Source organism: Phyllobates terribilis, unplaced genomic scaffold (assembly GCF_046119375.1).
Source record: "Phyllobates terribilis strain yellow unplaced genomic scaffold, ASM4611937v1 Scaffold_140__1_contigs__length_4765195, whole genome shotgun sequence".
NCBI lineage: Eukaryota > Metazoa > Chordata > Amphibia > Anura > Dendrobatidae > Phyllobates > Phyllobates terribilis.
The window spans coordinates 3,995,183-4,007,886 of NW_027362900.1; the positions used below are offsets into that span (position 1 = coordinate 3,995,183).

General features: G+C 49.5%; 1 protein-coding gene across 1 annotated transcript in view; it reads right to left on the bottom strand.

Annotated features, from left to right (window-relative positions):
• Positions 1 to 612: 612 nt before the first annotated feature.
• The window catches only part of LOC141205544 (uncharacterized), a 216,762-nt gene continuing 204,670 nt past the window's right edge, over positions 613 to 12,704 (bottom strand). Inside the window, exon 3 of the mRNA XM_073664111.1 lies at positions 613 to 2,049. Coding sequence (XP_073520212.1) covers positions 947 to 2,049 — 1,103 coding nt within the window. The 3' untranslated portion in view covers positions 613 to 946. The remainder of the gene's footprint in view (positions 2,050 to 12,704) is intronic.

Here is a 12,704-nt window from a genome sequence, read left to right on the forward strand (position 1 = left end):
ATCTAAATCCCATTGAACACCTGTGGAGAGATCTTAAAATTGCTTTATGGAGAAAAATATTAAAATTTGAGAGTCCTCAGTAGTTGATACCATCTTTTCAGTTAGCCATTAGTCAGTAAGCTTTCGAGACTACTCAGGTCTCTTCATGAGACATAGTATAACACAAAATCTGAAGAGTCACATATTTATACATAACGGCACAGGAATAATGCAATAGATAAGACAAGTGATGTGAAGCAGAACTATCAGTTTCGGAAAAGGATAAGCAGTTGTGGCCGTAAAAATGTGTGGCCACAAGTAGATCTATTCTTTTTTTCTTTTTTTTGGGTGGCGATGAGAATTCATCCTTGTTTTAAGTTTTTGCCTTGTCTCCCCTACATACAGACCCCCAGTTGGACAATTGGTACATATAATTAAGTTCATTGTGATGCAGCTGAAAGTCCCTGGGATCTTGTAATCCTGATGTGAGTTGGGAATCTTTATCTTGTCCGTGGTCATTATAAATGGACAGGTTTACATTTACAGTTGGTGAGGATGAATTGTATAAGTTTCACCACAAAGGTGAAACTATCCTCCCGGTCAGTTTATGTTAGGTTTCTGGGAGATTATACTTGTTCGTTTTATTTTTGGTTCTCCTTAGCTTGCCTTCTTTGCCCTCTATCAATGTGTTTTTGTTTCTCATTCAGGGTTTTCGTATTTTACTTCATACTTTCCATTCCCCTTGTTGACAGTGTGTTGTGGCCTCCCCTCTGGTTCCTCAGGAGGTATGAGAAACTCCTCAACGACTTATTAGGGAGTTAGGTCTGTGGTGGCGTTTTTAGTTGTACAGCTAGGGCCTTTCTTGTCTGTACAGAGACTAGTTGGGTGTAGTTGCGGCATTCTCCCCTGTGTGGGTTCTCTGGTGGTTATCAAGATGCGCTTTCTGTTTAAAACATTTCCCACATTTTCAACATGAAAAAGGCTTCTTCCCTGTGTGAATTCTCTGATGTTTATTAAGATGTGATTTCTGTCCAAAACATTTCCCACAATCTGCACATGAAAAAGGCTTTGCCCCTGTGTGGGTTCTCTGATGGATGATAAGAGTTGATTTCTCTGTAAAATATTTCCCACATTCTGAACATGAAAATGGCTTCTCTCCTGTGTGAGTTCTCTGATGGATGATAAGAGTTGATTTCTCTGTAAAACATTTCCCACATTCTGAACATGGGAAAGGCTTCTCCCCTGTGTGAGTTCTCTGATGTTTGAAAAGATTTGATTTCTTTGCAAAACATTTCCCACATTCTGAACATGAAAATGGCTTCTCCCCTGTGTGAGTTCTCTGATGTATATTAAGACATGCTTTTTGTACAAAACATTTCCCACAATCTGAACATGAAAATGGCTTCTCCACTGTGTGGGTTCTCTGGTGCTTAAGAAAACTAGATTTATGGTTATAACATTTTCCACATTCTGAACATGGAAAAGGCTTCTCCCCTGTGTGAGTTGTCTGATGTTTAATAAGAGTAGATTTCTCTGTAAAATATTTCCCACATTCTGAACATGAAAATGGCTTCTCTCCTGTGTGTGTTCTCTGATGGTTGATAAGATTTGATTTCTCTGTAAAAAAATTCCCACATTCTGAACAGGAAAATGGCTTCTCTCCTGTGTGAGTTATCTGGTGCCTAACAAGACTTGATTTCTGATTAAAACATCTCCCACACTTGGAGCAATAAAATCTATTCTTCGCTGTGTGAATTTTTTGATGTTTAAGAAAAGACTTTTGGAGGGAAAAACTATTTCCATATTCTGAATGTGAAAATGGCTTCTTTGCTTCAGGAGCAGTTTGTTTTTTAATACTTATTTTGTGACTTTGATTTTCCTTATTAGTCAGTAATGAATCAGAAGACAGGACCTGTTTCAAAGGATCAGATGACGGATCTTTTCTGTGAAGGGATGATGGTAAATCTGGAGAAATGGCATTCACTTCAATTGTATCCTGTGGAATCTGAAAATTATCTGATTTGAAAATTGAAGATGTCAGCTGTCCCTCTGATCTCCTGGTACAGACATCTGCCAATAATAAAAACAATTATTATTTTTTAATAAAGAATCCTTGAATTTTATATTTTTGAACATTTCTACTTAAAATGTCTGTAAAAAAGGCAAGTTATATACAGTTATATGAAAAAGTTTGGGCACCCCTATTAATCTTAAGCTTAATGTTTTATAAAAATTGGTGTTTTAGCAACAGCTATTTCAGTTTGATCTATGTAATAACTGTTTGACACAGTAATGTTTCTGCCTTGAAATGAGGTTTATTGTACTAACAGAAAATGTGCATTCTGCATTCAAACAAAATTTGACAGGTGCATAAGTATGGGCACCTCACCAGAAAAGTGACATTAATATTTAGTAGATCCTCCTTTTGCAAAAATAACAGCCTCTAGTCGCTTCCTGTAGCTTTTAATGAGTTCCTGGATCCTGGATGAAGGTATTTTTGACCATTCCTCTTTACAAAACAATTCCAGTTCAGTTAAGTTTGATGGTCGCCGAGCATGGACAGCCCTCTTCAAATGATCCCACAGATGTTCAATGATATTCAGGTCTGGGGACTGGGATGGCCATTCCAGAACATTGTAATTGTTCCTCTGCATGAATGCCTGAGTAGATTTGGAGCGGTGTTTTGGATCATTGTCTTGCAGAAAGATCCATCCCCTGCGTAACTTCAACTTTATTGACAAGAATCTGCTGATACTGAGTGGAATCCATGCGTCCCTCAACTTTAACAAGATTCCCGGTGCCCGCATGGGCCACACAGCCCCAAAGCATGATGGAACCTCCACCAAATTTTACTGTGGGTAGCAAGTGTTTTTCTTGGAATGCTGTGTTTCTTTGCCGTCATGCATAACTCCTTTTTGTATGACCAAACAACTCAATCTTGGTTTCATCAGTCCACAGGAACTTCTTCCAAAAAAAAAATTGGCTTCTCCAAATGTGCTTTTGCTTACCTCAGCCGACTCTGTTTGTGGCGTGCTTGCAGAAACGGCTTCTTTCGCATCACTCTCCCATACAGCTTCTCCTTGTGCAAAGAGCGTTGTATAGTTGACCGATGCACAGTGACACCATCTGCAGCAGGTTGATGCTGCAGCTCTCTGGAGGTGGTCTGAGGATTGTCCTTGACTGATCTCACCATTCTTCTTCTCTGCCTTTCTGATGTTTTTCTTGGCCTGACACTTCTGGCCTTAACAAGAACTGTCCCTGTTCTTCCATTTCTTTACTATGTTCGTCACAGTGGAAACGGACAGGTTAAATCTCCGAGACAGCTTTTTGTATCCTTCCCCTGAACAACTATGTTGAATAATCTTTGTTTTCAGATCATTTGACAGTTGTTTTGAGGAGCCCATGATGCCACTCTTCAGAGGAGATTCAAACAGGAGAACAACTTGCAAGTGGCCACTTTAAGTAGCTTTTCTCATGATTGCATACACCTGGCTATTAAGTTCAAAACTCAATGAGGTTACAAAACCAAAAAAAGTGCTTTAGTAAGTCAGTAAAAAGTAGGTAGGAGTATTTAAAACAAGAAAATGATAAGGGTGCCCATACTTATGCGCCTGTCAAATTTTGTTTGAATTCAGATTGCACATTTTCTGTTAGTACAATAAACCTCATTTCCAAGCAGAAACATTACTGTGTCCAACAGTTATTACATATATCAAACTGAAATAGCTCTTGCAAAAACACCAATTTTTATAAAACATTAAGCTTAAGATTCAAAGACAGATGGAGAAGTCACATCTATGATCAGCTCTAATCCTGCCATCTCCACCGTTCTCATTACACAAGTATAAAACATATAATACTGGGGGATAAAACAAGACTGAGCACAAGACCTTCACAGCCGTCTACACATCATAGGGGAGATCTCATGACACCTTCTCTCTATCTACCTGAGGAACATTTGGATTTTCTTGTTTACAGTCCTGTAGAAGAAGAGGACGGGGACATCTCTCTGGTGTTGTCCTCTTACTGGATAGATCTGGAGGAAACACATACAGGGACTGAATTCATTCTTTACATACAGATAATTATGGGCCGTGTGTATTTAGTCCTGTCTATTACCTGGTGATGTGAGAGGCTGGGGAACCTCCATCATGATGTCCTTGTACAGATCTTTGTGTCCTTCTAAATACTCCCACTCCTCCATGGAGAAATAGACAGCGACATCCTGACATCTTATAGGAACCTGACACATACTGTAGCGCCGGCGTCCCTGCCCTCTGCCAGGCAGGGACGCTGTTCCCCTCACCTCCCTGCTCCGTGCCCGGCGTCCTCCTCCCGCTCTGCTGGCAGCGCGCGCTCCTTCCCGGCCACTGTGCTTAGGGCGCGCGCGCTCTCCCTCCCTCTTAAAGGGGCCGCGCGCGCCGTCCTAAGGAGTCCCCGGCCAATGGCCGGAGGACTTCACCATATATAAGGCACCTCCTCCAAAATGGAGGTGCCCGAGCAATGTTGTTGCACTGTTCTACTCTGCTTCAGCCCTCAGGTCCCGTTGCCAGTTACCTGCCAGTTACCTGCCAGATTCCTGCCTGATTATCTGCTACCTGCCTGCTAGTCTGAGGTCCGACGGTCTGCCTTACTACTCCTGTCAGTCTGTCTAAGGACCAGCCTGCCCGCTCACCTGGGAGCGCACATCAGCCACCTGCCTGCTTGCCTGAGGTCCGACGGTCTGCCTTCCAACTCCTGTCAGTCTGTCTATGGACCAGCTTGCCCGCTCAACTGGGAGCACACACCAGCTACCTGCCTGCTAGTCTACCTGGAGGCTCCGCCGTCACGTGCTGTGACCACCTGCCTGTCCAGTGACTCCTGCTCGCTCACCTGGGAGCGCTCATCTGCTGCCTGTCTGCTAGCCTACCTGGAGGCTCTGCCGTCATGTGCTGTGACCACCCGCCTGTCCAGAGACTTCTGCCCGCTCACCTGGGAGCGCTCCTCTGCCGCCTGTCTGTTGGTCTTCCTGGAGGCTCCGTCGTCACATGCTGTGACCACCCGTTCATCCAGAGACTCTCGCCTGCTCGCCTGGGAGCTCACGTCTATCATCAGCCGCCACAGGTCGTACCAACCCTTTACCTAGAGACTGCCCCGGTCACTTGCCGTGACCATCTGCCCGTTCATCCAGAGACTGCCCCGGTCACTTGCCGTGACCATCTGCCCGTTCATCCAGAGACTGCCCCGGTCACTTGCCGTGACCATCTGCCCGTTCATCCAGAGACTGCCCCGGTCACTTGCCGTGACCATCTGCCCGTTCATCCAGAGACTGCCCCGGTCACTTGCCGTGACCATCAGCCCGTTCATCCAGAGACTGCCCCGGTCACTTGCCGTGACCATCAGCCCGTTCATCCAGAGACTGCCCCGGTCACTTGCCGTGACCTCCAGCCCGTTCATCCAGAGACTGTCCCGGTCACCTGCTGTGACCTCCTGCCCGTCTTCCCTGGTCGCCACCCGCTCCCTTACAAGGACTGCCCCCTTGTATAGTAGCTCAGAGGTTCCGCCTCCCAGACCCGTTACAGTTTGCTCGGGCCATGGAACCCGGTGGCACCCAAGCTCCCTCGCTCTCGGACCTGTGTCATGAACTGTCCCGTCAAAGGTCCCAACAGGAGTCCATCCTGGGTCACCTGCGGAATGTCAATACTCGCCTGGACACTCTGACTGCTCCACCAGCAACCTCCGCCAGTGCCATGTCTCGCAATCCGGCAGCTCCACTGCCCACTAATACCATGGTATCCTACCCCGGACCCCGGCTTTCTGCACCTCCTCGCTTCGGAGGTGACTCCGCCCAGGCTCGGGGCTTCATAAATCAGTGCACCCTGCACTTTGAACTATTGTCCCACCAGTTTAACTCCGACCGGGCCAAAATTGCATTCATCATGTCCCATCTCACCGGGGAGGCCCTGGCCTGGCTAAATCCTCTATGGGAGAGAGGAGACCCCCTGGTGTCCAACTTGCCTGCTTTTCTCACGGCTTTCCGGAAAGTCTTCGACGAACCCGGACGGAAGACCTCATCCGCATCATCACTGCTACGCCTCCGTCAGGGAAGTCTCACCGTGGGCCAATATGCCATACGGTTCCGTACCCTTGCCTCGGAGCTGGCCTGGGATAACGACGCTCTGGTATCCGTCTTCTGGGAGGGTCTGTCCGGCCGTATTAAAGATGAACTTGCCGGTCGGGACATTCCTACCACTCTCGATGACCTAATAACTCTTGCCACCCGGATTGACCTACGGTTCCAGGAGCGTGCCAAAGAGGTCACCCGTGAGAGGAGGTTACCATGTCTAGCTCCTACTTTTCAGAAACCCGTCACTCCCTCCGTCTCTACCCAGGTACACTCTCCTGAGTCTATGCAGGTCGACCAGACCAAGATGGTCAAAACCCGTCAGGACTTACGCCGTGCCGAGGGGAGCTGCTTCTACTGTGGCAGTAAGGAGCACCGGATCCGTGCCTGCCCGGAGAGGTCGGGAAACGCCTGTGTCTAGGTTCGCTCAGAGAGGTCAACCTAGACAAGAATAAATCCTCTCCATCTCTGCTGCTGTCAGTCTCAATCGTCTGCGGGGAGAACCGTTATTTCGAACTAGCCCAACTTGACTCTGGAGCAGCCGGGAATCTTATTTCACAGTCCCTGGTAGAGAAATACCGCATCCCCACCAAACCTCTGGCTGTACCCTTGTCTGTTGCTGCCGTGGATGGGGGCCTCTTACCACGCCCCATCCAACTCATCACCGAATCCATTACTCTGCAGGTGGGAATGCTGCATTCTGAGAGTATCTCCTTTCATGTTCTGCCTGGACTCTCTCACGCCCTCTTGCTAGGCCTACCTTGGCTCCAGAGACATGCACCCGTGCTTGACTGGCAGACCGGAGAAGTCCTTCGCTGGGGACAGGACTGCCATAAGACCTGTCTGGTTCCCGTCCATCCCGTCCGTCCTTCTCCTACCCCAGCTAATCTACCTGGACTTCCGATTCCTTATTGGTCTTATGCTGATGTCTTTAATAAAAAGGAAGCAGAGACACTACCTCCTCATAGACCATACGACTGCCCTATCGACCTGTTACCTGGTACTACTCCTCCCCGTGGGCGTATTTATCCTTTATCCGCTGCTGAGACCCGGTCGATGTCCGAATATATTGAGGAGAATCTGGCCAGGGGATTCATCCGGAAATCTACCTCCCCGGCGGGAGCAGGCTTCTTTTTCGTCAAAAAGAAGGACGGCTCTCTCCGTCCCTGTATAGACTATAGAGGCCTTAACCAGATCACGGTGAAGAATAAGTACCCCCTTCCGCTCATTCCGGAGTTATTTGATCGTCTGAGGGGGGCTAGAATCTTCACCAAACTGGACCTCCGTTGGGCGTACAACCTGGTTCGTATCCGTCAGGGGGGATGAATGGAAGACGGCATTCAACACCCGAGACGGCCACTATGAATATCTGGTAATGCCCTTTGGTCTCTGTAACGCTCCTGCCGTCTTTCAAGAGTTGGTCAATGACATCTTCCGGGACCTTCTCTACTCCTGCGTAGTGGTGTACCTGGACGACATCTTGGTCTTCTCTCCGGATCTCCAGACTCACCGGAGGGACGTTCGTCAGGTCCTGCTCAGGCTAAGGCAGAACCATCTCTACGCTAAATTTGAGAAGTGCCTCTTTGAGCAGACCTCGCTTCCGTTTTTGGGCTACATTATTTCTCAGACCGGCCTACGAATGGATCCAGAGAAACTGTCTGCCATCGAGAAATGGCCTCGACCGGAGGGGTTGAAGGCCATCCAGCGATTCCTGGGCTTCGCCAACTACTACCGCCTCTTCATACCACACTTCTCTTCCCGGACTGCCCCAATTTCCGCGCTCACCCGTAAGGGTACTAATCCCAAAGAGTGGCCGCCCGAAGCAGAGGAGGCCTTTCTTTCCCTAAAACAGGCCTTCTCTTCCGCCCCGGTGCTGCATCGCCCGGACGGCAACAAGCAGTTCTTCCTGGAAGTTGACGCCTCCTCCTCTGGAGCCGGAGCGGTACTTACTCAAAAATCATCTTCCGGGAGAATGGTAACTTGTGGCTTCTTCTCCAAACTCTTCTCCTCTTCTGAGCGCAACTATTCCATAGGAGACCGAGAGTTATTGGCCATCAAACTGGCATTGGAGGAGTGGCGTTACCTACTCGAGGGGGCTCTTCACCCGGTAATAATTTACACTGACCACAAGAACTTGGCTTACCTCCAGCATGCCCAGAGACTTAACCCGCGCCAAGCCCGGTGGTCCTTGTTTTTTGCTCGCTTTGATTTTGTTCTTCATTTTCGCCCGGCTGACAAAAACGTCAAAGCAGATGCCTTGTCCCGATCCTTTCTGGTGTCCGATCTCGAGGAGGAACCTAAACATATCATCGATCCCGCCAGAGTAATGCAGGTGGCTCCCGTGAGCCTAAATCGTCTCCCTCCCGGTAAGACGTTCGTATCAGTACCTGATCGGGAGAAGATCCTACACTGGGGTCACTCGTCTAAACTAGCTGGCCACGCCGGTCAGAAAAAGACCCTCCAGCTTATTGCCCGGCACTACTGGTGGCCTACCCTGCACAAGGACGTAATAGACTTTGTTTCTGCCTGTGTGTCCTGCGCCCGCAACAAAATCCCGAGACACCTGCCAGCCGGTCGCCTTCTTCCGCTTCCTGTGCCTGCTGCCCCCTGGCAGCATATTGCTATGGACTTCATAACTGATCTCCCCGTCTCTGCCGGTTGTACGGTCATTTGGGTGGTCGCTGACCGCTTTTCCAAGATGGCTCACTTTATTCCCCTGCCTGGTCTCCCGTCTGCACCCGAGCTGGCTAAAGACTTTATCCGCCACATCTTCCGTCTTCATGGCCTGCCCCTCCACATCGTGTCGGATCGTGGGGTACAGTTCACCTCACGTTTCTGGAGAGCCACTTGTAAACTGCTAGACGTCACCCTGGACTTCTCTTCCGCTTACCACCCACAGTCCAATGGTCAAGTGGAGCGGATCAATCAGAACCTGACCAGTTACCTCCGGCAGTTCGTTAATGCCCATCATTCTGACTGGGTGGATCTCCTACCATGGGCCGAGTTCTCCTATAACAATCACGAGAGCGAATCCTCCTCCAAATCCCCGTTTTTTGTAGTCTTCGGTCAGCATCCTCGGATTCCTTTCCCTGTCTCCACCTCTGTGGACAACCCGGCTGCGGAATCTCTCGTTAGCAAATTTTCCTCCATTTGGGAGAGTACCCGATCCGCACTCCTTCAGTCGTCCGAACGGATGAAAAGACACGCTGACAAAAAAAGCCTGGATCCTCCACAATTTCGTCCTGGAGATAAAGTCTGGCTCTCATCTAAATATGTCCGACTCAAGATACCTTCTTACAAGTTAGGGCCTCTGTTCATCGGTCCTCTGGAGGTCATCAGTCAGATCAACCCGGTGGCCTATAAATTAAAACTCCCGGCCAACTTACGGATCCCTAACTCCTTCCATGTATCTCTCCTCAAACCTGTGGTACTTAACTCTTTTTCCAAGTCTACAGGTACGCCTCCTGCTCCGGTTTCTGCTGAGGACGAGTTTGAGGTAGAGAACATTCTTGCCACCAAAAGGGTAAGAGGAAAGATCTTTTTTCTAGTAGATTGGAGGGGGTTTGGTCCTGAGGAGAGAACGTGGGAGCCCCGGGAGAACATCCATGCCCCTCTTATCCTAGCTAAATTTCTGTCTGGCCTAAAAAAGGGGGGGTCTAAAGGGGGGGGGTACTGTAGCGCCGGCGTCCCTGCCCTCTGCCAGGCAGGGACGCTGTTCCCCTCACCTCCCTGCTCCGTGCCCGGCGTCCTCCTCCCGCTCTGCTGGCAGCGCGCGCTCCTTCCCGGCCACTGTGCTTAGGGCGCGCGCGCGCGCTCTCCCTCCCTCTTAAAGGGGCCGCGCGCGCAGTCCTAAGGAGTCCCCGGCCAATGGCCAGAGGACTTCACCATATATAAGGCACCTCCTCCAAAATGGAAGTGCCCGAGCAATGTTGTTGCACTGTTCTACTCTGCTTCAGCCCTCAGGTCCCGTTGCCAGTTACCTGCCAGATTCCTGCCTGATTATCTGCTACCTGCCTGCTAGTCTGAGGTCCGACGGTCTGCCTTACTACTCCTGTCAGTCTGTCTAAGGACCAGCCTGCCCGCTCACCTGGGAGCACACATCAGCCACCTGCCTGCTTGCCTGAGGTCCGACGGTCTGCCTTCCAACTCCTGTCAGTCTGTCTATGGACCAGCTTGCCCGCTCACCTGGGAGCACACACCAGCTACCTGCCTGCTAGTCTACCTGGAGGCTCCGCCGTCACGTGCTGTGACCACCTGCCTGTCCAGTGACTCCTGCTCGCTCACCTGGGAGCGCTCATCTGCTGCCTGTCTGCTAGCCTACCTAGAGGCTCTGCCGTCACGTGCTGTGACCACCCGCCTGTCCAGAGACTTCTGCCCGCTCACCTGGGAGCGCTCCTCTGCCGCCTGTCTGTTGGTCTTCCTGGAGGCTCCGTCGTCACATGCTGTGACCACCCGTTCATCCAGAGACTCTCGCCTGCTCGCCTGGGAGCTCACGTCTATCATCAGCCGCCACAGGTCGTACCAATCCTTTACCTAGAGACTGCCCCGGTCACTTGCCGTGACCATCTGCCCGTTCATCCAGAGACTGCCCCGGTCACTTGCCGTGACCATCTGCCCGTTCATCCAGAGACTGCCCCGGTCACTTGCCGTGACCATCTGCCCGTTCATCCAGAGACTGCCCCGGTCACTTGCCGTGACCATCTGCCCGTTCATCCAGAGACTGCCCCGGTCACTTGCCGTGACCATCTGCCCGTTCATCCAGAGACTGCCCCGGTCACTTGCCGTGACCATCTGCCCGTTCATCCAGAGACTGCCCCGGTCACTTGCCGTGACCATCTGCCCGTTCATCCAGAGACTGCCCCGGTCACTTGCCGTGACCATCAGCCCGTTCATCCAGAGACTGCCCCGGTCACTTGCCGTGACCTCCAGCCCGTTCACTCAGAGACTGTCCCGGTCACCTGCTGTGACCTCCTGCTCGTCTTCCCTGGTCGCCACCCGCTCCCTTACAAGGACTGCCCCCTTGTATAGTAGCTCAGAGGTTCCGCCTCCCAGACCCGTTACACATACAATGATACCGTCATCCCCCAATCCCTTCACAGCGTTACTGTATAATGTCCCAGCATTCCCAGCAGTGTCACCTCTCCAGTCAGCAGCTCAATTATGTTGTAGGCGAGTTCTAGAATCTTCTGGTCATTGATATCCTCATGTATTACGGGGTGAGGTGGAGGCCCCGTGATTAATCTCTGGTTATGGAGAGAAAGATTAATAAATCTCACTACAGACATTTCCAGAGTCCTCACCTCTCTAGTTCTGTCCATCTGTTATTTCCAAGAATGATGTAATGTGACGTCATCAGAATCTCTCACCTCTCCAGTAAGCCGGAAGAGGATCTCTAGGGTGAGGTGTAATATCCCCTCCACCATCTTGTCCATCATTTTCCTGGATAAATCAGGAAAATTTTCTTATATAGACGATCTTTACTGAGAGGATCCGGTATTTTAGAGATCTGAATGAGGAAAAGATAAGCTGATGGATAAGACCATTTTTCTGCAAACGATGCGGAATCCAAAATGTACCACGAGTACCCTTCATTCCTTAATCTGGTGTTCAGATCTATTGCCTGTATATTAAAATCTGTGACATTTGAGCAGTATCTTCTCAACCATAAAAATTGGCCCTTGGATTTTCCTCTTTTTATGGGGATGGGGTGGTGGTTATCCCACTTCAATAGTTTATTAGTGCTTGAAGGTTTATGGTAGATGAGTGTCCCTAGGGTCCCATTACAATCCTTCTTGATCAGTACATACAGGAAAGGCAACTGGTAATAATTGGTGTTGGTCTGCTCCTTTAAACAAAATGTACTTTTCAGGTTATATCCTCAATACCCTCATTTTTCAACCCTTCTTTTGAGGCCCACACAGTCAGACTCTACCGGCCCTTCTCCCTGCGAGTGGCGGTTGTGTATCGCCCTCCGGGCCCCTCCCGTCAGTTTGTGGATCACTTTGCCACTTGGCTTCCAAACTTTCTATCTTATGACATCCCCACCCTCATCATGGGAGATTTTAACATCCCAATAGGCGATTCCCTCTTCCCATCTGGCGCTCATCTTTTATCGCTAACTTCCTCCTTCGGCCTTTCACAGCTTACTAATTCTCCTACACATGAAGATGGAAATACTCTTTGACCTGATCTTCGCCCGGCTCTGTTCAATACATGACTTTACTAACTCTCCTCTTCCACTCTCTGATCACAACCTTCTTTCATTCTCTGTCAAGAACTGTCACCCTGCTCAAGACACCCCCACTTTCCACACTTATAGAAATATACATGGCATTAACACCCAGAAATTTATGAAAACGTTGCAATCATCATTGGCCCCAATCTCCTCCCTCTCATGCCCTGCCTCTGCACTGAAGCATTATAACGAAACATTGCAATGCGCCCTGGATGAAGGCGCACCTCCTACACAGAGAACAACTCGGCACAGACGGCGACAACCCTGGAACACACTGCAAATACACTTTCTCCAGTGGTGCTCCAGGTGTGCCGAACGGCTGTGGACAAAATCTAATCTGGCCGAAGATTTCCTCCATTATAAATTTATGCTTAAAACCTATAACTC